General features: G+C 52.9%; 1 protein-coding gene across 9 annotated transcripts in view; it reads left to right on the top strand.

The window, feature by feature from the left end:
* Window positions 1-1,372: 1,372 nt before the first annotated feature.
* Window positions 1,373-26,748, top strand: part of SPECC1L (sperm antigen with calponin homology and coiled-coil domains 1 like) — an 86,286-nt gene continuing 60,910 nt past the window's right edge. For 5 of the 9 annotated variants that reach the window (XR_009490950.1, XM_005218228.5, XM_005218226.5 and 2 more), the window contains exons 1-2: window positions 1,373-1,528; window positions 24,383-24,572. Coding sequence is in view for 7 of the 9 variants with exons in the window: in XM_005218228.5 (XP_005218285.1) it covers window positions 24,420-24,572 (153 nt within the window). In the remaining 2 variants the exon portion in view is untranslated. Of the gene's footprint in view, window positions 1,529-1,900; window positions 2,573-2,749; window positions 3,243-24,382; window positions 24,573-25,907; window positions 26,093-26,748 lie in introns of those variants that run through there. The other 4 variants (XM_005218227.4, XM_059876018.1, NM_001205864.1 and 1 more) reach the window with 4 other exon arrangements.

Genomic DNA, 26,748 nt, shown 5'->3' with positions numbered 1-26,748 from the left:
GGAGTCCAAGAAAATAAATTCTGACACTGTTCCCACTGTTTCCCCCTCTGTTTCCCATGAAGTGAACTACAGTCTAATATATTAGTCTTTTATATTAGATTGTCCTCCTCTGCGCAATTGTTACAGGGCTGGCATTAGGTCTAAATGATGTTGAGACCTGTTTGAACTGTAAAGGCCAAAACGGATGCAACGCGAATGCCCTTCATGGTCACCAGGCATTTGCTGGCTGCTGGGCATCACACCAAGCTCCCTTCATGCATTATCCCACTTAATCCCCAAAACCCGTAACAGCTCCCATTTTGTAGATTAAAAAACTGAAATGCAAAGACAAATGGTTCGAAAGTGAGGAAGCCAGGATTTAAACCCAGGCTGTCTGGTGATGAGGACCATGAGTCAAGTCCTACCCACATGTTGGATTATCTCCAGGCTATTAAACCATCGTGGCTATTCCGATTTTTTTTTAAAAAGGTACAGATCATCATGTAAAGTAGGCCATCAGGGAAGCCCATAGTAGACTACCATTTGTGGTATATATAAAGAGAGAATAAAAATAACCAATCTGGTTATTTTGGATATTTGCTTATATTCATAAAATTTTTTTAGGAGGGTATCAAGAAACTCAATGCAGTTAGTTGCAGCTGGGAAGAGCAACTACAGCAAGCGAGTTGGGGTGGAGAAGGCGCTTTCTGAACTTTTAAACATGTGAATGTATTAGAAATTTATTCAGAAGCAAAAAAGGAACAAAGATTTATATTAATAAAAACCACCAGAGAATTACGTGAACAACTTTACGCCAATGGTTTTGAAAACATGAACACTTTCCTGCAAACATATAACTCTGTAAAAATGATATGGGAAGACATTGTCTAGACTTACAACGGTTAATGCTGTGCTTATTTTAAAACCTGCACCCCATCTCTTCCAAGACCTCCGGGGGGTACCGGGAGGGCAGGGCTTCTGTGTTTTTCTCACCACTGTCCACCTCAAGCCCAGCTCTGTCCCTGGCACGCTGTAGATACGTGCTGCATGAAAGCTGGACCTTTGGGCTAAGCCGAACCTTGGGACAGGTTGGGGGGAGCGCTAACGCACCACTGGGCCACGCTCGGAACAGCCCCCAGGAGAATCCAGCGCCAAGGGCATCCGCCACCCGGAGCGCCCGCGGGAAGCCTTACGCATGCGCACTGCTGCCCGAGGCCAGTCGGACGGTACGGCGCCTGCGCGATTCCGGGCCGGGGGGCGGGGGGGACGCGAACTGGGCCGCGCGGCCGGCGCCTGCGCAGCGGTGCTTATGGGCGGGACTTGCGCTGCGCCTGCGCAGTCCTCGGCGGCCGTGGGGGGACGGACAAGAGGCGGGCCCGGGGGCGGGGGCGCCGTGAGGGAGGCTGGGCCGGGCCGGGCGGACGGCGCCGCGGGGTTGGCTGCCGCCCTGAGGCCGGACTCAACGGATTCGGGCCGCGCCACCGGGCGAGCTCGCCGCCCGGCCCCAGCCCGCGGAGCCAGCGAGCGAGCGAGGCGGCGGCGGCGCGCGGTAAGAGCCTGCTCCGGGCCCCCTCAGCGCGAGCGACGGCCAGCGCGCCTCTTCTCCGCGCCGCCCGCGCGGCCCGGCCCCGGCGGCCCCGCGGACCCCGGCGGCCCGCGCCTGCGCCGTCCCCTCCCGGGCCCCCCGGCCCGGCGCGCGCCTGCGCCGGCCGCTCCCCGGCCCCCGAGCCGCCCGCGAGGCCGCCGCGGCCGGCAGCCTCGCCCCCCGACCCCGGCCGCCCGGGGCCAGGCCGGCTCCGCGCGCGCGCCCGCCGCCGCCCTCCCCTCGCGCCCCAGGAGCGGCCGGGGCCACCGCTCCACAGCCCGCGGCCAGCAGTGCTCTGGCCCCCCAGCCCCCGGCTGGCTCCCTGGCCCGGGCCTCTTGCGGGCTCCGTTTCCGTCGGCCGCGCGCCTCCCCACCTGCGCCCCGCTCTGTGCTGGCAGGGTCAGCCGGGCGGGCGGAGGGTCCTTAATTCTCCAAGCCCGGTTCATTGCCTCCGGTTGAACGTGAATACTCTTGTTGCCGAGGACATCTTTGCATTTCCCGCAATCCGGTCATTGTATGGCTTCAGTGGTTAACGCTTAAGGCATCGGAGTTGGTCTCTGGGCAGCTCCCCTGGAGATAGATGACTTGGGAAAAAGAAATCAGTGACCACATAGTTTCGGCCTGCTTAACAAAACCGAGGAAGAATCCCCGTGATCAGTCAAACGCAAGAGAATCTGGGTTTACTGATGCCCTTGGTAATTCTCCGGCAAGCACGCGAGGACCCGAGGGAAATGACCATAAATTCGTCCTCCTGTATCGATTATGAGGGAAATGTCTTTTTTTTTTTTTTTAAGGCATCTCCAGACATTGACAATGTTTCGTAAATTTGCAAGAGATGCAAGAAACTACAGATAATGTTTTGCTATCACCCCGGAGCTGCATCTTGAGATGAAATCAGAGCCTGGGGGCTTGGTAGATACAGCAGACATCAGTACCTATGGATAGCTTATCAAATAAAGACATCGGTGAAGGGTGTAGGCTGTGAGGAGAAGTGGGGTATTGGCCTGGGTAAGATTTTTTTTCCTATAAAGAGATAGCTGGTCCGCTAATTTTTTTTCCTCTCCTTTTCTCCTTTGATGGCACTCCAAGCAGTCTTTAAAGACTCAACTTGAGACAGCTGGAGGATGCTCTTTGCTCAATTGCCTGTGCGCATTCTTGGTATGTAGGGATTTTCTTGACGTTCATTTTTAGTAAGACAGTGAACATTGTGCCGTGGTAAAGCCTTACGCCGCGCACCTAGGCAGCAGTCCAGATACCTGAGTGTCCAGTTCAGCATCGTAGTGAGTGGAAGGTGATTACAGTGGTTGTGGCTGAGGTGAGGCCTGTATCAGAATTTCTGTTTTAAACAGCTTCTGGGGGTGCGTATCTGCCTTGCGTCGTCTTGAGACGGGGTTTCTGTGAGGCACAGGCTCTCTATAGCTGACTCGACCCAGCGCATCTTGTATTTCAGATCACGTGTGCGCGCTCAGTCACGTCTGACTCTTCACGACCCAGTGGACTGTAGCCCGCCAGGCTCCTCTGTCCGTGGAATTTTCCGGGCAAGAATACTGGCACGGGTTGCCATTTCCTACTCCAGGGGATCTTCCCGACCCAGGGATAGAACCCCTGTCGCCTACATAGGCAAGAGGATTCTTGACCACGAGCGCCGCCTGGGAAGCCCGTATTTCAGATGACTCAGGTGGTAATACTGCTTTGGTTCAAAGTAATTATCAGGGTTGGGTTTCGTAATGCATTCAGACTTGGTGTATAACCATACACATTCAAATCACATGGCTCACTTATGCGTGGTTATTATGCAGTAGAGGAAAAGCAGCAAGGCGTTAGGCGAGGTAAACGCTCTTTGTGGCTTCGGGCAAGTCAGCTTTCTGGGCGCCATTTCCCCACGTGTAAAGGTGGCATTTGGAAATGGAGATGGAAGGGCTCTGCTTGAGGAGTCGGCTTTAATGTTCAGTGGCTCCTTGGCTACTTAGTCCTCTCCAGCCAGAGGTAGAACTGGGCCTTCTCACCAGTTCCATGACACTGTGGTCCTTAAAGATTGGAGAGGTGGGGTTGGAAAGCTGCGGTGAACAGACCGTGGTCAGGCCATGAAACGAAGTGTTGAGTGGGCTTCAGTGTGTTAAAGAACAAGGACAGTATAGAGAGTTCTTTGTAAAACTAAATTTATTCAGTTAAAAGGCTGTTCTTTCTAAAAATGCCATTTTCTGGATGTTAAAGCATCTTTTATGGCATGATGGGGATAGTAAATGGTGGTGTATGGGATTGTAAATGGCAACTACCAGGTTCGTTTCCTTATCACAATAAGATTTTTTTAGAAAAAAAGAGAACCTAGAATCTATTGTTTTGCTATTGCAGTAAGGGAGTTTAGGAAAAAGTTCCTGGGGCTTTTGCTGCTAAGAAGATTACTTTTGAAGAGTAAATGTGAGTTTACTTTGTGGTTTGTCACAATCCACAGGCAGGTAAGAAGGCTCTGTTACGTATTAACGATACTTCTATTCTGATCACCCTTTCTACCAGATATAAAATGTCAGGATATTCGTGGGTGTGTGTGTGTGAGCCCAGGCAGGGGAATTCCTCTCGGTGGTTGGAATTGTTCTATTGAGTAGACTGGCTGCTGAGGTAAAGAACCCCTGTGGGGATTCGCAGTCAGCTGGGAAGTCTTTCAGTACGGTGGCCCGTCTTTGGCTGTGAAGCACCGTGACCATCAAGAAGTCAGGCTGTGCTGCCGGGAGACATGGCCGGCGCCATCCGTTTTAGAGTGCGTGTGTAACCGATGGCCTTTGTGTCCAAGAAATCTTAAGCATTTTTAAAGATTTAAAACTCTTAACAGATTTAGAGTTATCGTAAATTTTTTTTGTACATATAAAACTGCAATGTATAATGTGTATCAGACATGCATTTTTAAGGTGTCTCAAAATATTATAATCTCTAATTCCTGAAATACTCATTTTCTCCTTGGAGGACGGACTGCTCTCACTTACCTCTGAGTGCTCCAGTTTCGGAGGAGAACGCGGTAACTCTGTAACGGACATTTGTCCACAGAAAAGAGGGCAGATGTGTTTTTCCTGACCTTTCCTCACGTCCTCATTGTCCTGGCTTTATTTTTTTGGTTAAATCCTGAGGTTTGCTCCTGCCTGTCTTTCTAAAATGTTAATCTGCTGAGTTACTGCCCCGCCCCAGCACAATTTAAAACCCTTCAATGCCGCCCGCCCCGCCCGTACTCACACATCTCCTGCTGGAACGCTCTTCTTTCACCTCGTCCTGCAAACTGTCTCCCGCAGGCCTGTCCAGCCCCCTCGCCGTAGGGTTTGGCCCCTGGTGCCTGACGCAGAGCAGGGTGCAGAGACCCTCGGGCCCGGCCCCTCCAGAGGTCCACTGGCCTTGCCAGCCCTGCGACACCTCCCAGCCACGCACGCCAACTTGCGGAGTCCATTTAATTGTGTCTTAGCGTCTCCTTCAAATCTGGCTTCTTGGTAGAGGAGACTCGGTAATGTCTGTTTTATCAATAGAAATGAGGCGGGCATCATCTTTACTTGTTGCATATTGTCTCTTTTCCCCTCCTTGCGAACCTTCTGCCTTGTGATTTTTAAAAATCTGATGTTACTGAATGGTAAAATTTTAAGAAATGAAGATGTCAAATTCCAAGTTTGTCTTTTGTGCATATAGCCCAGGGAAAACAGGAATGTTAAAGGGGAAAAAGTACTTTGTCTCTTAAAACAAAACCAAAACCCATATTGCACTACTTTTCAAAAGAACTGAGTTTATACCAAAGAAGAGAGAGATCCTGATTAAGTTTAGAAAACAGGCAGAGAAACTGGCAACAGGGTTAAAATTTGTCAAGAAATACTTGTTAAAAGTGAAAGTTGTCCCTTTCTTCCTCTCTCCCTTCTCATGTTCTTGGAGAAAGTCCCAACTCAGCCATTTTCCCGGGACACCTTGTCCCCCAGGAAGTCTTGAGGCAGTTTGTTAAAGCTGCTTTTTCCACAGCAGTCACAACTGGACTCCTTTCTCCCATGAGGGACCCTTTTCCTGCCACGTAGGAGACACCAGTGTCCCGAGTCCCACTCCTTTCTTTCCCTTGAAGCGTCTCCCGGTCACAGCTGTTGTGCTCACCAGGCCCAAGAGTTCTTGAGCAGGAGGATACAGAGTTTTCTCCTTGCATACTTTTTTGGAAAACGGAAAACAAAACCTTGATGGGTTTGTCTCAGTCTTTCCCTGGCCTCACAGCTCGCCAGATCTTAGTTCCCCAACCACAGATTAAACCTGGGCCCCCAGCAATAAAAGCACCAAGCCCCAGCCACTGGACGCTGGGCAGTCCCGTGGTTCAGGTCAGTCTTCAATCTTCCGTCCCGGCTTCTAGTTCTTCTCTCTTCCTGGGGTCGGCGTTTTCTGCAGACCCCATCACGCCATTGCACTTGCTCAGCTGTGCTTCACCTCTCCTGTTACACATTATCTGCTGGGTTTTTCAAGCCTGGTTCCTTCATTTATATTGTTTTTTTTGGCCGTGCTGCGAGGTTTGCAGGCTTAGGTCCCCAGCCGAGGGTGGAACCTGCACCCCCTGGATTGGAAGCTCAGAGTCATAACCGCTGGACCACCAGGGCAGTGCCTGGTTTATTCCGCTTTTGGCTGTTACGGATGATGCTGCTGTGAACCTCCATGTACAGGGTTCTGTGTGGACAGATGTATTCTCTTGTCTCAGATGTGTGCCTAGGAGTGGGATCGCTGGGTCACATCGCAGCAACGTTAAGCCTTTAGCGTCATCACCAACTGTTCTCCACAGCTGCTCCATTTTACAGCCCCTCCAGGCCATGTCACGTTCTGAGTTCTCCACTTCCTAATCATTGTATGGGTATTCAGGGGGTACTTTTAAAAACATGGGACCTTTTTGGTCCTTCTGCTTTTTGTTTTTCTCACTCACTTGATACTTCTGGAAATTCTATTAAATTAGCTCGTACCAGTCTGACTCATTATGATGAATAGCTTCATAGTCTTGATAATATTCCATAGTGTAAATATACTGTGTATTCATTCAGTTCAGCAGATAGTAAGAGGCTGCTATGTATCAGGCACCGATTTAGACTCGGAGGCGATGAAACATGATGCTCTGTGCTCTTAGAGTTTACTTTCTAGTAGGGGTGGGGGTGAGACCTCAAGAAATAAACAGGTAGCATAGCCTAGGGTTTCACCAGGGCAGTCTGAGTCTGTGGCAGCTTTCTGAGGAGCACCTATGAGCTACCAAGGCTAAACGGCCCTAAATGTTGTTGCAGGTTACTTTAAGGAGAAGGTAGAAACATTTTAGTAAAATAAAAAATAGGAGAAAATAAATAAAAGATCTAACTGGTTAATGTGGCTGAAGAGTTCTGGGCGATCCACTGATCTGTGGTCGGGTGGTCAGGGCAGGAGTCCTTGGTGAGCAAGTTAGCACGTTTATGAATTGCATCCAAGTCCTCGTACTCCAGTGCTTTGGCCGCCTGATGTGAAGAGCTGACTCACTGGAAAAGACCCTGATGCGGCAAAGATTGAAGGCAGGAGAAGGGGACGACAGAGGATGAGATGGCTGGATGGCATCACTGACTCGATGGACGTGAGTCTGAGTGAACTCCGGGAGTTGGTGATGGACAGGGAGGCCTGGCGGGCTGCAGTCCATGGGGTTGCAAAGAGTCGGACACGACTGAGTGACTGGACTGAGCCTCTTACCCTGGTGCCGAGTAATAGACGCCCCTCCGCGGGGGCCAGGTGAAGGGCGTGGGGGTGCTTTCTGAAGGGCGCCGCTGAGAGGACTTCGGGGGACGTGGCAGAATTTCGCACCCCAGTCTTGTTTTCTTCCTGAACTTTCTGTACTTACTATGTGGCCCTTTGAATTATTGAGGTTGTCCCTCCAGTAAAGCCTAAATTACTCGTGGTGAAGCCTAGGGAAAACAGTTTGGATCATCTGAAATGGTTAGGCCTGGAGGGCATTCCCTCCAGCGAGGGCAGCTTTGTATTGATATGCAGCCTAGCTGGGCCTGCGCTGATCTTTCTGTGTTGGCCCTGGGGGTCAGGCAGGTAAAATAAATGTTTGGTTCTGATTTTGGTTTTTTATTTGACTTTGAAATGAAGTTAGAAATGCACACCTTCGTGTTACCCATCCAGGTGACAGGCCAGCTCCATCATCAGGGGATGCTGGTCATCATGAATAATCAGAATGTCACTCTAATGAGTAAAATATTATCCTGCAGAAGTTTTGGGGGGCAGTTCGGTTACTAATGAGCCTCGTATTTTGAAAAAGCAACAAAACAAAACACGCCTGCAGGCTTGTGTTGCAGTAATGTTCCCGAAGGTCTGGTGTAATGTCATATAATGTACTATATATAAATGCCAGCCTGGTGCTGCCTCGCTGCGCAGGGTCTCCCTCTCCTCCTCCCCTGGTTCTGCTTCTGGCCCTCCTTCCCACCCCCAGCACACATGTGCTTACTGGGGTTGGGTTCTAGCACTTTATTTACCAAACTAGTTTAATTCATAAGATTTATGAGGTTTAGGTTATTAGTAGGTGGAATCTAGTGAGCCTCCGTGGCAGCGTGGTTGAAAACCACACATCCCACCTGTACCGTTTGTTATAGGGTCCTCTCACAACACGTTGTAAAGTAGTTAGCACGACTGTTACTTTCCTTATTTTATAAATGAGGAGACGAGGTTAAGAATGCAGAGTTCACCAGGGGCCACGCTCGGCTTTGAGCCCAGGTTTCCCGTGTTCTTTCCACTGTGATCTGCTTTTCAGCTGGAATGCTCTGCCCTGCGGTTGAAGGAGCCGCAGCGCCCTCCCGCCTGGAGCACAGAAGGTGGGGCTGGGCATTGTTCCTCTTGAGGTTGAACTGTTTGAAGAGCCTTCACGTGGAAAGAGCACTGGATTGATTTTGTGCTGCTTTGGCAGGTCCCCTAGTAAATGGCAGTCACTGTCGCACTGACGTTCGGCTCCACATGTGAGAACCTGCCCGAGAACTGAAGGGGCCCCTGGTGACGAAGGCTGGCGGGCGGGGCTGGCCGCGGTGCCCCCGGCCTCGCAGGCCCACCCTGCTTCCCCTCCTCTCCCGAGTCTCGCCTCTCCTCCCTGCAGCCCCTCAGAGCCAAGCTCTGCGTACGGGACTGTCATCTGACAGTTACTGGTGACTTTGGTTCATTTTTCTCACGTATGCAGTCCGTCTTCACTCCTTCCATGTTTTAAATACAGTGACAGATATTAATTTGGAATTTGTCATTTTTTTCTCCAATGCTGTTTCTGTAGGGATTTTTTTTTTTTAAGCTGGATTTATTGCATGAGAGTCTCTGCTGAACGGCTAACAAAGGGTTTCCTTTCTCCCCCAGGGTTTATTATCCTCAGAGCTAACCCCTCAAGGCCGCTGTGCTGTTCCAGTCCTCGCCGCACGTGGCTGCCCATTGCGTGGGCGCTCTGTCTGTCCGGCCAAGGCGTCCCGCAGGTGTGGAGAGGGTGGTCAGCCGCGGCCGCGTCTGCATCGAGGCCACAGAGTGGCTTCAGAGAAGGGCTCCCCGTCCCTGAACTGCCTTGCAGATGAAGCTTCAGAGTGTGGTGAGGTCAGGGAGAGGCCTGCCCCCCTCTAGCCGCTGGTTGCTTTGTGCACAGCAGTTACTGTTTCGTCTGCCGTGCTGTCGGGAGCCTGGAGCTTAGACGTGTTCGCCCTGCTGCGTCTCAGGAGGGAACCGGGGCGTTCCAGGTGACTGGGGCTGGAAGGGGTGACGGGCAACTGCCCTGAAAAGGAGATTCCCTCAGGAAACAGGCCAGTGGGAAAGTGAGGCCGGCAGACTCCCCTGCGAAAAGTTCCCTGCGATGCTCGTGAAAGCCGGTGACGTTCCCCCACTGTTCCTGGGGCCCCGAGAGCTGCATCGCGGTGCCTGTCCGAGGGTCTTGCCGACCCAGCCTAGTGCGGGAAGCCCCCGTTCACCTGGTGTCTGCTGCTGACCTCCCGGCCCGGCCCCGCGCGAGTGGGAGCCTTTGCTGAGTGGAGGGCCCGGCCGTGCGGTTGGCGTAGGGGCCTCGCTGATTGTTAGCTGCCTCGGAATCTGTTGCTGGGTAACTTTCACTCACTACTGCTCTTCCTGCTTTCCTGGACCTTGTGAAGTTTGGAAACGGCTGTTTGGAAAGAGGAAGTAAGAAGTCAGGATGAGGGAATTCGCCTCTGTGGGGCAGGGAGGAAGTGTGTGCAGCTCACCCTGTGGTGGGACTCCGGGCCTCCACCCAGAGGTGTGAGAACTGACTCCTGGACGTGAGTAGCGTGTCCAGAGTCGTGCGGCTACTGTGTGGTGGAGCTGGCACTTGGACCCAGGTTCCGCCTGAATGACCCACGTCCTCTCCTCTAGTGCACGGTCTCCCTTGTGTTTTGGAGTCCTTAGGAGGGATGATTGTTTTTTAAAGCTGAAATAGTTAAATTACTCATTTACAGTAAATCAGGTTAGATAGGCAAGGTTCTCAGAGATAGGATTTGGTCCTTGGGGGAAATGTTTTGAATTTAAGAAATAGTTTTGGAGGGATAGAATCCGAAGACCCTCCCACCAACTTGATTTTGGGGTGAGCTGCTGTGCCCTTTGTAGGGATGTCTCTTGTCCCTGATATCTGTTACTAGTAGCCCAGAGTCTGCTAAGTCAGGTAATGTTGTTTTCAAGTTTTACTTGTTAAGAATTAGAATGAAGTACTAGGAAGAAAGATTGATCTCACGTGTTCTGTTTTCTTGACACACAATTGGTTGTGTCGTACTGAATTTCTGATGCGTGATTGAGTTTGGAGTTCGGGTGTGAGATTGTTACTCACGCAGTAAAGACAAATGGTGTGACCCTCAGTTGGCAGCAGCGGCCGGTGTGCTTGGGTACACGGTGCGGCTCAGCGTCTCACACGGAAGCATGCGCCGTGACATTTGGATCTCAGAAGGAAGTGCTTGCCTCGGCCTTCCTCTGTCCCTCCTGCATCCTCATCCTGCCGCTGATAAGCGCCCAGCAGAGTCCTTTACTTGGTTGCAGGACGTGGTGAGGGGCCGTGCCCTGTGTCACAGGGGTCTGGAGAGCGCTTCCAGGATTTCCCCTGACACGCAGGTCCCTCCAGCGGCGGATTGGGCCCCTCCGGTCCTGGCTTCGATTCCGCCTCTCGGATATTTGGCTCCCCCTCTCTGTGTGGTCCTTAGAAGATGCGCATGGCACTGGCCCTGCCTCCTCGCCCCGGGTGTGGGGCCCGGAGAGGCCTGCCCGTGCCGCCCTCGTGTTCACCGTGCGGGAAGGCGCGCCTTCCTGCCGTCCGCCTTCCTGCCGTCCGGGGCCTCTGAGCCACGCCTGTCCTGAGACTGCTTCCAAGGTGGGGGGCTCTCACCCGGCAGACCCTGGACTTGGGGATGATGGGCCAGCGGGGAGCGCTGTGTGAAGCGGGCGCCGGGCGCAGCGCTGGGCCAGCTTTCGAGGCTTGGAGGGGCCCCGGCGCACGGCCTCGGACTCTGGGTCCGGAGCTCTGTGGAGGACTGGCTGACTGCGCCTGCCTCCCTGCTGCCGAGCCTGTGCCCAGCTCCGGTTGCCAGGTGAGCTCCTGGACGCCAGCTGCACTTACGTTGCGGGTGAAGAGCGAATACTTTCAGGTCCAGGTGCGTTGCAAAGGTTGCGGGGCAGCGTACAGTGAGGCCTGCTGTGGTCCCAGTGCCGGGGGACGGGGCTGGGCAGGGGCGCAGCGTGGCCGAGGCGGGCTCCGGCCTGAGGTGTGCAGGGGAGTGGGCACGCCCTGAGGGGCTGTCCCGCCTGAGAGGCGGGTGGTGTGGAGTGCTGGGGCGGAGACAGGGGCTCCAGGCTGTGCTGCCCTCCTGGCGTAGACGCCGGAAGAGGGCTGCAGAAGGGGTGGGCACGGAGACAAGGGTTGTGTTGGCTACCGCCTGCCTTGGGGGCTGGTACTCGTCTCCACTGGGGTTCAGCGTCTCACCACGGCCGCGCCTGAGACTGAGGAGGGCGGCCCGTCGTGGGGAGCCTGGTCGACACTGCTCATGCCCTGCCCTCGGCGGCCATCCGCGGGAGGCTCAGGTCTGCTCGCCTCCGATGAGAGTAAGGAGGTGACCTGCTGTGCGTGGAATCCTGGGCAAAGCACCCCGCAGGCAGTGGACCCTCAGGGTTTAGTCCCCCGCCTTCCCTCTCACCGGTGTGCTGTCGGGGCACCGGACCGTAGTGGCTTTTCACTGTCCGTCTGGGGCCGTGGGTCTGCCCGGCAGCCAGCGAGGAGACCGCAGGAGGCACAGGTCAGCGCGAGCCCCTGTGAGCCCCTGCAGCTCCGAGCCGCCTCCGAGCCGTTGTCCTTTCCCAGAAAACGTGGTTGGAAATCAGGGGTGTAACTGGCCCGTGTCATAACTGTTCCCTGTTCTTCCAGCCAGTTCTGTTGGGTTGGCTTTCTCAGCTCAACAGGATGTCTGTGTAGACGAGGCCCTATCTATGGTCTGCTGCACAGAGACGAGCATCTTCCTTCCCTCCTGGGTTTAAACCAGGCTTTTCGTGCCAAAGTCAGCCTTGACGCTGTTGATTTTTGGAGTGAGGAGTGTCCTTGAATTGTAGGATGTTCAGCAGCACCCCAGCTGTGACACCAACAATGTCTCCTGACAGTGCCGAGTGTCCCCTGGAGGCCGGAACCGCCCACGTGGTGACCACTGCCTGATCCTCCATGGACAGAGGAAAAAGTGATCCTTTCGGTTTTTCATGAGTTTTCATTTTATCTAATCAGCAAAACACTACTGAAAAAAGATTTCATTTTTATTAAACTGAACTCAAGTTCTAATCTATTTTAATTTGGAAAGACTTTCTTTGTGCTATTGGTAAAACATTTCTCAAATCTGAAATTTTTAGCTTTTATTTTTTTAAGGGATTTATTATATTGTTGCTGCCCCTGCTGCTAAGTCACTTCAGTTGTGTCCAACTCTGTGCGACCTGGTAGATGGCAGCCCACCAGGCTCCCCCATCCCTGGGATTCCCCAGGCAAGAACACTGGAGTGGGCTGCCATTTCCTTCTCCAATGCATGAAAGTGAAAAGTGAAAGTGAAGTTGCTGAGTCGTGTCCGACTCTTTGCGACCCCATGAACTGCAGCCCATCAGGTCCTCCATCCACGGGATTTTCCAGGCAAGAGTACTATTGTTACATTTGAATAATTAGCGAATTACAAAAAATGTTTCTTTCTGTATTTCAGAGTTAAAAATGTTCAAATATATCGAATTGGTATTTTTAATTAAAAGTATGGCCGACAGTTAATTTTGTGAATACAGTATTGTGTAGTTTTGTAACTGCCTGCCAAAAATCTGAGCATAAAGCCATGGTTTGAAAGGGTCATGAATAAACATTTTCTTTTTGTAAATATTCAAAAACCTTGGCTGAGCAGGGAAAGGAGGCTCAAATTTTCTTGCATTCTGAGAGTTTGAACTTTGGGAACTGATTTGTTTTGGACTGAATCTGGAGAAGTCATTTGTGTACTACAGCCAGAAACTCTTCTGGGCTGTCTTTTTCCAGCCTTGTCACTTATCTGGAATGTTAAGCATTGGCAGTAGTTAAGCGGTCTTTTAGCAGCTTATATTAAAAAGAAGGCCTCCAGGATGGATCTGAAGCGGGCTTTGTGTAAGATTAGGGTTTGTTTGTTTGTTGATTTTGTTGTTCTTTGCAAAGCAGTAAGAAGACTTACAGTTCTCCGTTTGAAAAGATGCAGGGAGCTTCTAGTTGTTTCCACGTGTTCCCTTGTGTTAAGCCCTGCAGAACAACAGAAGCGCCGAGTGCGTGTAAGTGGCTTTTTCTGTGACCAGAGCGGAGAGAGGCGGACTCGCACTTGTTGTGGTTTTTGTTGCTGGTGGTTGGTGCCTTTCTCCTAGTGTCTGGTCAGGAGTTGGAGTTTAGTGGCGAGCCCAGACTCAGGGCAGGCTGCTTACGTGCCGCTCCGGCCTCAGTCTCCTCTTCTCCAGGCACGTAGGGTGGCTCTAACCAACTGTGCTGGTCTGGGCAGCACAGCCCTCCCCCGGCAGCCTGCTCTGGGCTTAAACAGCAACACCAGGAAAGTGTCTCAGCCGCCTCATTACTGTCTGCCTCTCTGCCCCTCACAAAGCTGCATTTTTGAAATGTTCTTCATCCTTGTCTCCTACCCAACCTTTTATTCCATCCCAGTGACATCTGACTTCTCTCCAGCCGTCCCCGCGGAGCGCTGTTGGCCCTGCTTGCCATTGCCCCCTTCTGGTCGACTTCAGCGTCCACTCGGGCACGTGGTCCTGTGGATTTGCCCCCCAGACCCCTCGCCGCCAGCGTGGCCAGGCAGAGAGGAGGTGGCTCTGAGGGGCTGGAAGCGGGAGAGGGGCTGCTTTTTCCTTTCCCTTCCTCTGTGGCCAGGAGAGCGTTTGGAGGGGAGCGCACACTTGGGGTTAGTGGTGGAGGTGGAGGAGAGGCCCGCCGGAAGGCCGCCTTTCCGCGGGGCCGGAGTCTGCGTCACTGGTTTCTGGAAGCAGGGAGAACGCCTCCTAAATGTGCGCATTAGTCGATGGGCCACACCCTAATTTTAGGCAGGCAGTAACATCTGTGTTAACATGAGAAAATTTCATTTTCTCTACCCTTCCCCTTCCCTCTGCCCACTGCCACTCATGGTTTGTTCTCTGTGAGTCTTTTAAATGTTTATTTTTATTATAACATGGGGTTGCAAAGAGTCCGACACGACTGAAGCGACTGAGCGGCAGCAATATTACCTTTAAAAATTGTGGATCGTGATACTAGACATCTGTGGTTTGTGTAATGTTCGAGCTAAATCGCTTCAGTCGTGTCCCACTCTTTGTGACCCCATGGACTGTAGCCTGCCAGGCTCCTCTGTCCATGGGATTCTCCAGGCAAGAATACTGGAGTGGGTTGCCATTTCCTTCTCCAGAGGATCTTCCTGACCCAGGGATCAAACCCACCTCTCTTAGGTCTCCTGCGTTGGCAGGCGGGTGCTTTACGACCGGCGCCAACTGGGAAGCCACGCTTACGTAACAGTAAGTGGCGGCTCTTGCTCCTGTTAGAAATGGACTTGAAGGAACTTCCCTGGTGGCTCAGTGGATCAAAACACACCCACCAGGGCAGGGCACATGGGTCTGATCCCTGGTCTGAGGAGATGCCACGTGCCGTGGGACAGCTAAGCCTGTACGACATGCCTGCCCTTTAAAGCCTGAGCTGCAGCACTGCGGAGCCTGTGACTCTGACTCCCGAAGCCTTGCAGTCGCACCCACTGCCTACCAGGGAAGGCCTTCCGAGTCTGTCTGTTTTTTTTTTTAATGTACGTCTTTAAATGTACTTTCTGGTTGTGTGTTAGAATTCACAGAAAGATTTAAAAAATGTGTATGTTGAGGAATTCAGAATAGAAAGTCTGTTGCATTATGATTTACTTAATCAAAACATTTCTAATTGAAGTTCTTTTCAACATTTTGTTTGATTTTGTAGTACTCATGATTTTATCAATTGGTTATTTGTTTTGATATATTTAGCAACATTTGCTCACAGGCTTCAATTTAGTTTGCTAAATTTCCATTTTCCCTTGACAGTGATTCCTTCTTAGTGTTTTAACTCTCTTTTCTTTAATTTAAAATTTTAATATTCTTAAATTTTGAATGTGGAGTTTGTGAAGAGAGAGAGAGAGAGATTTAGATTGCTTGGATTGAAACCTTTTTTTGAATTTTAGTGGAGTGTTATCAATATATAACATAAAAACACCGTAGCTAATACCAAACACCATAATTTAAACACCAAAGCAGTTTCCTTTTTTTTTTTAATGGTTCTGATCCTGGTTCTGAGGGTATGAATTATGAGATAGAACGTTTGAATTTCTTTGCTCCTAATCCGTCCTCCTGGCCTTCCCAACAAGGCCAGCAGAGTCAGCGTGACTTCTGCGGGCTGTGCGGGCGGGCCTGGGGCCCCAGTGCGTCTCCTGCTCACCCTTCCAGGGAGCCCCCACCACGCACCGGCAGTGCCTCTGGTGTGTGGTTTTCAGTGGGAAGGAACCGGAGGCAAGTGCTGTGTGTTGACATCTCCGTGCCGCAGTGTATAATTTAATGCAGTAGTGAGTAAAAATACTCGTTAGTCATTCCTGATGAAGGGTTTCTCTGACAGAGAGTCCTTTGAGTTGCTGCTTTTGTTTTAACAAGGCATTAGTCATACTTGGGGCATGCAGTGTGTTGTTATAAATCATGCCAGCTCACACTTGTGCCATCCTTGCTGTGGGCCACCCTGCTGAGCACCGGGGCTTCATTATTTCATTTAATCCTCCCCAAATCCTTATCAGGTGGGTAGTATTATTACCATCCCATTTTATAGATGAGGAAACAGATTTCAGGGAGCCTGACTTACCTGCTTCAGGATACAGATTTGATCAGACACCGCAGGTGGGGCAGTCTCCCAGTGGTGGTGGCTTGGTCACTAAGGCATGTCCGACTCTTGCGAGCCCATGGACTGTAGCCCTCCAGGCAGGAATACTGGAGTGCGTTGCCATTTCCTTCTCCAAGGGGTCTTCCCGACCCAGGGATCGAACCCACATCTCCTGTGTCCTGTATTGCAGGCAGATTCTTTACCAACTGCACCATTAGGAAAATCTCCCAATACTGTTTTTTTTTAATAACACAGTGGATTTAATTAATGATCTTTTTTAGGGACTCCCTGGTGGTTCAGTGGTCAGGACTCCATGCTCCTGCTGCTGGGAGCGTGGGTTCTATCCCTGGTCGGGGAACTAGGAAGCTGCGAGCCTCGAAGTGTGTCCTAAATAAATAAATCAATAGAAACTATCAATTAAGTAACAAATCCATTTTTCTTTACTGAGCCGTGCGGCATGTGAGATCTTAGTTCGCCCAACCAAGGACCAGCCAGGCCCCCTGCAGTGAAAGTACAGGGTCTTAACCACTGGACCACAGGGAGGGCCCCACGGGTCCATTTAAATAGTTGTAAATACCAGTGCCCTGAGTGTAACGGGAGAGTGGTTCTATTCGGAGGGGCCTAGGCGGAGCACAGAGGCCTTCAAAGGAAGAAGTGGTGAGGGGTCGGGATCCTGGTGCGGCTCCCCGCGGGAGGCCGGCTGGCCCTGTGGTCACCATGCGGGCTCCGTGGGCGCCGTGCCGGGCCTGGCGGAGCTTCTCGCCAGGGATGGCCTCAGAGCTCCCTCGTGGTTCCCAGGACAGTCCTCTCAGGGAGGAGCCTTCCTGGTGCAGGGAAACGACGGCTAAGGTGAATCTTCCGGTCCTTTCGGCATTATTTCTGAAACATGGTTAGTGTGTTTTCTATGGGTGGATGGTTGGGGAGGGTGGAGTTTCTGAATCACTGAGAAAAATTGCCGTCCCCAATCCTGGGTTCTTGCTACACTTTTCTGACCTTTGAGCCCTGGTGAATAACTTCCTGAACAAGGATGGTGGGATTTTTGTTCTCTTCCTTGGTCTGCACATGTTGTTTTGTATAGTAACTCTGTAAATTGGGTTTTATCAACTCTCCTTTCTGGGAAAGGAAGCAGCCCGAGTGGGAGCCCCGCCAGCGCTGTCTGCTGTCCTGAGGCCAGAGGTGGGGGTGTAAGATCTGCGATTCAGCCCGAGCCCTCATCACTGTTTTGTTCTCTACCTGTGACATTGTCATCAGGTGCGAGAATTGCATTAAATTAGAAGGATTTTGGAGTCAGGAGGTAACCGTCGAGATTCCTTAAAATTCAGCCTCCTTTTATTTTAGGTGAGGATCCTGATTGGACAAATTACTTAGATTGAAAACAGCACTTTTTACAGGGAGAGCTAGTGGGTTTCAAGTCAAAGTCAGAATTTCAGAACGTCCCAAAGGCTGGACCTGCAGCTGAATTTGACCAAATGATAGTTTTGACAGATACAAGTGTAGGGCTTTCTCAGAATGTGAATGGCGCAGCGGTGAAAGGAGAGTGGTGGAGTGTTTGCTGTCCGGTTTCTTCAGCGTGTCTGTGTGTTTGGAGAGATTCATACTAAAGTGTTATCATTGGGGAGAAAGGAAAGCAACTCAGCAGGACTGTGTGTGAGAGGACCTTGTAGTGTTGGTGAGGGCGAGGGCCCGCGTCTGGAAAGGGGAGGTGGAAGCAGGCGGGCTCTGCTTGCAGACTGGGTCCTCCAGCGTCTGGGAGGCGGGGTTGCGGCCCTCAGGTCCGGGTGAGCCTGGGCCTAGGGCGCTTCTGAGCGTGGATCTCGCTCTGGGGGCAGCGAGGCCCTTCCAGCCCCTCTCCCCGAGCGCCTCGGTGCGGCCTTCGGCCTGGCCTTCGGCCTGCCCTGCGCGGCCCCAGGTTTCTCTGTGGGAAGGACCCCAGTCAGGGCGGCGCCGCCTTCAGCCCTCTTCTCTGTTCGGAGCAGACGCAGGTCTGCGGGGGCCTGTGCGGGCGCCGCCTCTGCCCTGCGCCTCCGTCCCTGCTCCCGCCTCAGCCTGCACATGTACAGACCTCGGGTTTCAGTGGGATTTGTAAAGGGTGGCACCTGTTCACTTAGGCACCTCATTCTTCCGCCGGACTGTGAGCCCCTGAAAATTAGGTGCAAGTGAAGTCGTGTCCGCCTCTTTGCGACCTCATGGGCTGTAGCCCGCCAGGCTCCTCCGTCCGTGGGATTTCCCAGGCCAGAATACTGGAGTGAGTTGCCATTTCTTTCTCCAGGAGATCTTCCTGACCCAGGGATTGAACCCGGGTCTCCCACATTGTAGACAGACGCTTTACTGCCCGAGCCACCAGGGAAAAGTAGGTATTTGTGTCGTAATCGGCTTAGGGCGTCCATGCATTTATTTGTGCCTTGCTGCACTTGCTTCCTCTGGTGACCCAAGGCGAGAGCAGATGAGTCCAGGAGGGCCTGGGAATGAGGAGCAGAAGCCCAGACTCTGACTGTCCTCCCCTCCCCCACGGTGTGACTGGTGACGGAACAGCATCACCTGTCTCCCCTCCTGCCCCCCAGGGAGACGGCGTCTGCCCTGCTTGTCCAGTCATCAAATGACCGCAAGACCCCTGTCCCACTCCCTGTGCCCTGGGTGTAAAAGTCGACTAAGGACCCCTGTTCAGTCGGTTCTCCCTTGAGCTGGCCCGCTGTTTTAACAGCATCTCCCTCTCTAATAAACTTTATTCCCTCTCATTGTGTCTCATATCTGGAAATTCTTTTCCAAACTGCACCTGGACCACGACACTTAGCAGAGAACTGGTGTTTGGCTCGTCTTGGAACAAAATACATGTTCAGTGCCTGTTGAGGAAGCAGTGCCTTGCCTCCTGACTTAGTGGTCAGCACCCTCCGCTTCCTGGCGGCGGGGGTGGGGGGGGGGAGGTGGGGGGGGACACGCTGCTTGTGGGTTTCCTGTAAGTGGCCTCCAGGATACTCTGCATTTTTAAGAGCCGTGGTTTGACTTGTAAGCAGTGTTTGGTCTGCCGCTTGTGGGAGGTGGGGTGGCCCTTTGTTTTCCTTCGGGGATTCCTGGTACCTGAAGAGGGCACGCCCACTTCCTGTGTGTCTGGGGATGTGTAATTAGCTTTAGGCCGGACTCCTGGAGCGGTCAGTCCTGTCTGGGGACATCCTGGTGAGAGGTCTGGCCACCCAGGCTGAGCGAGGGCGCTCCTATAAATGGGAGCAGTTGTATCTCTGCCCTTGGCCTAGCAAAGAGTTCTTTTAAATGAAACAGTCGCAGGCCTCTGCACACGAGCAGGATCGTGGCGCAGGTGTTCACATTCACAGCTGTAACATAACACATACTGATTTGGACCTGGTGCTAAGTTTTCTACGACCTCTCCGAAAGGTAGCTTTTATATTAAATAACGTAGTAATTAATCACACCTTCAAAATGAAAAAGATGGGTCAAGAGTACCAGTACTGACCCCTGGGACAAGTAGATAAGTCTAGAAGGGGAGACTGAGGATGTAGTTTCAGGTTGTTGAAGTGAAGTCGCTCAGTCGTGTCCGACTCTCTGGGACCCCGTGGACTGTAGCCCACCAGGCTCCTCCGTCCATAGGATTTTCCAGGCAAGAGTACTGGAGTGGGGTGCCATTTCCTTCTCCAGGGGATCTTCTCAACCCAGGGATCGACTGCCAACCACTGTAGGCAGACGCTTAACCATCTGAGCCACCAGGGGATCCTTGCCCTTAATAGGGGTCATTTTAGAAAATTGTAGCCGTTGTTTTTTTTTTTACTGACCTGTCTCAGCAGTTGGTGGACACTGTTGACATTTTACGGGTGGGGGCCCTGGAATTCTAGATGCAATGAGGTGACAGTTCCGGGTATAAAAAGTCTTCCTGAAACCTGAGAAACTCGGGAATATCTTGCTAAATTATTTATGTGGATAGAAACAAACTTATGACTGAGTCTAGAATCTTATTGCACCAAGAAAGTTTTTTTAAAGTATATTTTTTTGATATACGTGGAATTTTCCAAGATTGCAATTACTGTAGACACTGAGGGGAAATTGTTCTGTTCTCAGATTTTTGAAGTATGTTAGGGTTCTCCGGAGAGAGAGATGGAGAAGGAAATGGCAACCCACTCCAACATTTTTGCTTGGAGAATCCCATGGACTGTAGCCTGTCAGGCTCCTCCGTCCATGCGGTCGCAAGAGCTGGACACAACTTGGCGACTAAAGCACCACCACCACTGGAGAGAGAGCCGGTGGGGCAGAAGCAGGCTTGGTAAAAGGGCTTGGCTTCCGCAGCGATGGGGGCTGAGTCGTCCCGAGGCCTGCAGTTGGCAGGCCGGGCCCCCCTGCCCAGAGAGTTGGTAGCAGAAAACACCAACGTCCCACCTCAAGCCAGCGAGGAAGAGTTCCATCAGACTCCAGCCTTTTTCTATGCACGTCTTCACTACGTTGGGTCAGGCCCACCGACACTAAGGAGAACAGCAAGCTTCACCCACCCAGTGAATTCAATTATTGATCTCACTCAGAAATGCCCTTACACGCAGAATACTGCTCGACAGAATGTCTGGGTGCCCCGCGGCCTAGGTGGACAGATGAGCCCAATCCCACGAGTGTGGCTTCCCCTCTCGGAGCTGACACTCGAGCGCGTGCGCGGGGACAGCGTGCGCGCGAGCCGCGGGACCCCGGGGGCGAGCCGGGGCCTTGGCGCCCTCGTGGGGTTCCGCTCAGAGCCGTGGGTGGCCGACTGTTGAGTTCCTAGTTGCTCTTGCCGGAGCAGCTTCGTGTCGAGACTCACGTGCGCGTCACTGTGAATCATCCTCACGTTGTCGGCGCGTCGTGTGGACGTTTTTAGGAAGAACGTGTGTGATGAATAGGCTGTCTCTGGATTTCGTCTCAGCAGTAACGGTGTGCTTACGTATCTGTTGGAGAGGGGACCCGGGTCCGGCGGTGAGAGCCGCTGGCCCGAGAGCGTGCCCGGACCCCACGTGGCCCGCGCCCGGGCGGTCTGTCTGCGCCTCGGCCCCGAGGGCCGCTGCCGTGCTCGTCTCCTCTCAGGCGCCTGCGCACCGCAGTCCCCCCTTTACCTTGCCGGGCTCTGCACAGCACTGGGGCCTGCCTTCCAGAGGTTCTGGTTTGCGGCCGTCGGTTTCCCTGAAGAGTAGCACTATTCAGAAGCAATTCACGTGCCACACAGCTCACCCACTAAAATGTAAGATGTGGGAATTACCTGGCGATTCAGCGTTTAGAGCTGCATGCTTTCACTGCCGAGGCCGAGGTCAAACCCTGAGCTGGGGAACTGAGATCCCGGAAGCCTCACAGTGCGGCCAAAAACAAGATGTAAATTCAGTGGTTTTTAGTATATTCACAGGGTTACCACCGTCACAAGGCGAGTTTAGAATGTTTCATCCCGAAGAGAAACCTATAACCCGTGAGCGGTTAGTGCTCTGTCTCCTTCCCCTAGGCAGCCTCTGTGCAGCTTTCTGCCTCTGGGTTGGATTTTTCTGGAAAATTTGTGTAAGTGGGGGTCACAGAGCACATGTTCATTTGGATCTGGTCTTTTATCGGGTACAGTGTTCAAGGCTCATCGTGTTGTGCCAGTTATGAAAGAGAGAGAGAGAGTGTGTGTGTGTGTGTGTGCGTGTACTCGCGCGCTCAGTCGCATGGGACTCTGCGGCCCCGTGGGCCGAGGCCCACCTGGCTCCTCTGTCCATGGCATTCCTCAGGCAAGAGGACTAGAGTGGGTTGCTATTTCCTACTCCAGGGGATCTTCCTGACCCAGGGATCAAACCCACCTCTCCAGGTGGATTCTTTACCACTGAGCCGCCTGGGAAGCCCTTACATTCTGTTGCTGCTGCTGCTGCTAAGTCGCTTCAGTCGTGTCCGACTCTGTGCAACCCCATAGACAGCAGCTCACCAGGCTCCCCTGTCCCTGGGATTCTGCAGACAAGAATACTGGAGTGGGTTGCCATTGCCTTCTCCAATGTGTGAAAGTGAAGTCGCTCAGTGGTGTCCGCCTCTTGGTGACCCCGTGGACTGGAGCGCACCAGGCTCCTCCGTCCATGGGGTTTCCAGGCAACAGTACTGGAGTGGGGTGCCACTGCCCAATTAATGGACATTTCAAATTGAAACAAAAAGTTATTTCGTATGTAGAAAGCATGTAAACACAGAACTAGATGATAATGTATATTCCGTAAGTAACAAATACATGCTAATAAGTAGAAACTTATTTAAATGCTAGCAAAGAATTCTGTCGTGGTTTAATTGGTCATTTTTGAGGGTTTTAAAAACCTTTTTTTTTTTTTTACCATCATGCATACTATTCCCATGGACATTTGTACATAAGTTTTTGTGTGGACACATGTTTTCATTTCTCTTGGGTATGTATACGTATTTGAACCCAGGACTGTGCTGGATAATTTGGAAAGCGTGATCCCCGTGGAGACCCAGCAGTAGAATTGCTGGGCCTGTGTTTACCACTTGAGGAACTGCCAGGCAGTGCGTCTCTGCCAGCAGCCTGTGAGGGCTCCGGTCACGCCACGGCCTCGCCAGCGTTTGTCAGCGGCTGTCTGCTCGCTCGTAGCCACCCTCGGAGTGGGGAGCGGCTGCTCACTTGGCTGTACCTCTGGGCAGAGGCAGTGACAGTCGCACTGGGCGGATTTCAGGTGCCCAGGAGCCACCCGTGGGCAGCACAGGTGGGCACAGGGCAGCTTCATTGTTGCAGTAAGTTCCCTTGGGTTGTGCAGACCAAGGAAAAGTTTAGGGACTGGGAGTGGGGCTGAGTGGTGTGGGAAGGAGGGCTGCCCTGGAATTTGGAGCAGAGACACTTCGGGGAACCATTGACAAGACAAGAGACTTAGAAAAGAGAAGGGGATACAAAAGAAAGGTGACAGGCTGAAGGAAAGGTTCTTAGGATCTTGATTTTTATACACAATCGACTTAGTGACAGGTCCAACCCAGCTCTCTGCTGGTACAGGTAGGAGTCGCTGGTCGGCAGGGTCAGCATAGCCGTGTTGTGTGTGTCCTGGGAGGCGTCTGTGTCCTGGGAGGCGTCTGTCTGGGTTACTTTCAGTGCCCTCCGGGGGCCTGGAGGGAGCCTGGAGCGAGCAGCTGCTGGGTCTGAAGTCTAGGGAGCGTCGGCCTTGGGCCGAGTGCTCATGGGGTGCGGAAGAAGAAGGCCTCAAGCTTGGGAGCAAGCAGACGGTGATCTGATCACCGAATACGGCGTTTTCTGGAAGGAATAACTGAGAAGTCGGGGGGAGGCCAGAGAGGAGCCTGAGGTCTCGCTGTGCTTCCCTTGTGGGGTGTGGTGGCGATCACAGCGTTCTCTTTGCTCTGAGGCCTTACCGCGGAGAGGTGGAGCGGAGCCCCTCTTCTGTCTCACTGTTCCTGCCACCAGACCAGTTGGTACAGTTTGTGTCAGGTCAGGCAAGATGACTCTGGAGCATTTGAGCGTAGTCTGGGGGAAGTGGTCGTTGAGGCTGTTGGAAGGGAGCTTTTCTCTTCCAAAAGGTCATTCTGTAACTTTCCTTTATTTCTAAGTGTGTAGAAACCTTCCTGAAACAGACCAGCCTCTTTTTTGTGCTCGGCGGCACCGAGTGTAGAGGCCCTTCTGTTCACAGCAGACTTGCACTTCTGTTACCTGTGTGACTCTTTTCCCAGGCCCGGCCAGCGTGTCTCCCCAGACACGATCTTGCTACAGAGACTGCGTTCCAGCTCTGCTGATAGAGGTGTGCTGGGCGGCTGTCTGGCCACGGCTCTGCTGCTCTCTGTTCCTCCAGGTCCTCTGAGCTGTGAAACCCAGTCTGTTCCAATCAGGTGGGAGGTTTCCTGTCATGGTTCTCACAGGTGTACAGAACGCCTTACTTTCTGAACGAAGCGTCAAGTCTTACGTTCTGATGGGGCATTTTGGAGCTTCCTCTTGATAAAAGAGAGATGCTGGGAAACACTTAGGTCCTGATGCTGGAGTTTCTGGGCTGATGCTGGGAAACATTTAGGTCCTGGCGCTGCAGTTTCTGGGCTGATGCTGGGAAACACTTAGATCCTGGCGCTGGAGTTTCTGGGCTGTTCTGCTGGTCTCTGTGCAATGTCATGACACGTATTTGAACCCAGGACTGTGCTGGATAATTTGGAAAGCGTGATCCCCGTGGAGACCTGTAAAGCGGCTCGTGCTCACTGCCAGGACGGTTACTGCTTCTCTGCGCGTGCGTTGTGTTGGCCGCTTCCGTTAGAGGTCTGGGGTCGTCTTTGTACTGAGAGAACCGGAATGCAAAGAGTAACTTCCAATCAGTAGTGTTCAAGAAGGAAGTGCATTCTGATTAACTAGTCTACGAATTTTTCCTCATTTTCTGTAACGACATCTAGCTTTCAGACATTTTTATTTCATGGTAAGATCCTTCGAAAACAAATTTCTAAAGCGCTTTCTTGCAGTTTTGTTCTCGGGATAATGCCGTTTCTCTCCACAGATTTGCCTGTAAATGCATCGCGAAGAGGCAGCCCAGAATGAAGAAAGCAAGCAGGAGTGTCGGCTCAGCGCCTAAGGTGTCGGGGACAAGCAGAGTGCAGGCAGCGGACAAAGCCAGGCCCGAGAGCAGCTCCTCAGCCTCTGCGGGCAGCAGGCCCGTGAAGCCTGGGGCCGCAGCAGCGTTGTCGAAGGTATTCGTGTGACGTGTTTGCGCGCACGGCGGGTGTAGGAGGAGCGTGTCTCCCTGTGTTGGGCCCGTCTACCAGCGATGCGGGGTGGCAGCTCACTTGTGAGCAGAGCGCTGTGCCTCCGGGGCAGGGCCCCTTCCGGGAGCCCCTGGAGCGTGGCGTGGAGGCGAGTCATTTGCAGGAAGAGCTCAAGTACCGAGAAACAGTCGGCTGTCTGGGAGAGCAGGAGCGTGGACTGCGCCCTTTCCAGCAGGGAGACGCTGCTGCTGCCTGAGGAGGCTGATGGGGCGCGCACGCGTGCAAGGTCTGGCCGGACGGCCAGTGCGACGTTCCCAAACCTCCGCACGGGTTCTTCTTCCCACCCCACCCTTTATTACACTGCCCCGAAGACTGTGCTGATTAGTATTAATCCCTCATAGAACTGGGTGGTATTGGGGTAGTTAGAGCGTGACTCGTGTTCTCTTTACACCCCTTTGTTTGGAGGCTGGTTTGCTCCCTGTCGGTCACGGGAAGTGAGGTGTTCGAGCCCCGGCTTTGGGGACAGGCCTGCCAGGCTGGCTGTGTGTGCCCTCGGGCTGCAGTCAGATTGCAGCGGCGCGCAGGGCCGGGCCTTTGTGAGCGATGGCAGCAGGGCTTCTACGGCTCAGCCCGGGAAGCGTCCTCGGCCCGCGGTTCATCCCTGACAGTGCCGGCCTCCCCGCGGTGCTCTCGGTGTCTGTGGGAGGCTGCTCCGGGCCTTTTTCTGCCGGTCCGGTGTTTGGTTCGGTGGGCAGAGGGCCCCACGGTCTTCCTCCAGACTTTCTCAGGCCAGAATTCATCCTGCCTGTTCTCTGCTTGCTTGTTTTGGGGTGGAGACTTTGCCTCTGCGGAGAACTTGGAGCACGTTGCTGCTTGTCTGATGGGGAGAAGCCAAGCAGTGCCTGAAACACAGGCTGTCCAGAAGCCTCTGTCCACTCAGGGCTTCACGGACTGTGACCTAACTATTTTAAGGAGTGCCTCGCAGGGCGCCTCACGGGAACAGCTGATGAGGGACTTCCTCGTATGCGTGGAAAGATCTAGCAGGATCTAGATCTAGTTTTTCTACCCCAAGGTTGTCGAACCTGAAGACAGACTCATTCCAGGGGCTGGGAGATGCCCCCGGGTTTCTCCTCGCTGGGGCCCTGCTGAGTGGCTGGGTGTCACCCTGTGACCCTGGGGTGATACCCGGAGTTGACCTCTGCCCTGCTTCCTCAGTCTGAATCAGCACACTGAGCCATTTCCTCTGCGACAGAGCTGCGTCTCCTATAGGAGAACCGGGGTTTTCTGCCGGCCGCTCAGTTGCTGGGCTGTCTTTTCAGCGGAGCGCCTGTGTAGCCGGGGCTGGAGGAGCAGGTTGAAGCTTTGGCTTGGGACGTGCACACGGCCAGCCGGGTTGCCTCTTCCTCGCTGGCAGGCAGCGTCTGTGCGGTTCATTCTGGAGTGCGCCCTGAGCGTGTCAGGTCTCGAGAGGCATGGGCCCCGTGGATAGCGCCTGGTCTTGAGCAGTGAGTCCTTCTCCACCGTCAGGCGGAGAGAGCTGTGTTCTCGCTGTGTGCCTGTGTCTGTGGCCTGGGCTCCGCTCAGCTGGCTGACTTCTGAGTGGCTTTGTGTGTGTGCGCCCTGGGGAGGGGCATGCAAGAGGCGATGCTGTTTGGGTACGCGTTCCCTTTACTGCAGCAAGTGCTTTCACTTAAGAAGAAAAAAGGGTTGTTGAATAGAAGTTGGAGTGAAAAGGTAAGAAGGAAAGAAGAAAGTAGTGAAAATGGAAAAATTGGAAAAAGCAGAAGGGCTTGGAGAGCCCACAGCCCTAAGCGTTTCTTTGTCTTTCCTCCATGTGTCCCTGTGCTGCTTCAGTAGGTGCCCACTTCCCACGACCCGGATTCATTCCTGTCACTGATGAGCTTAGATGATTAACCCCAAGAATGAGGTGTTCGACTTGTAATCACTTAGGTGCTGTGTGCACACACCCGCTCCCGTGGACACCCACGGGATGTGTCGCTGCCCAGCACTCATGAACCACGTGCCACTGTTCCTGCAGTCGTGGGCTGTGGAGATGTGCCTTTTTCTTCCTTAAGAAATAACGTCTTATGTTTTTCCGCCCTGGGCCTTCACTGCTGTGTCCAGGCTTGCACTAGCTGCAGCGGTGGGCGCCCTCTCGAGT

The sequence above is a fragment of the Bos taurus genome, chromosome 17 (assembly GCF_002263795.3).
Source record: "Bos taurus isolate L1 Dominette 01449 registration number 42190680 breed Hereford chromosome 17, ARS-UCD2.0, whole genome shotgun sequence".
Taxonomy (NCBI): domain Eukaryota; kingdom Metazoa; phylum Chordata; class Mammalia; order Artiodactyla; family Bovidae; genus Bos; species Bos taurus.
This window is presented reverse-complemented; position numbering and strand designations above follow the sequence as displayed.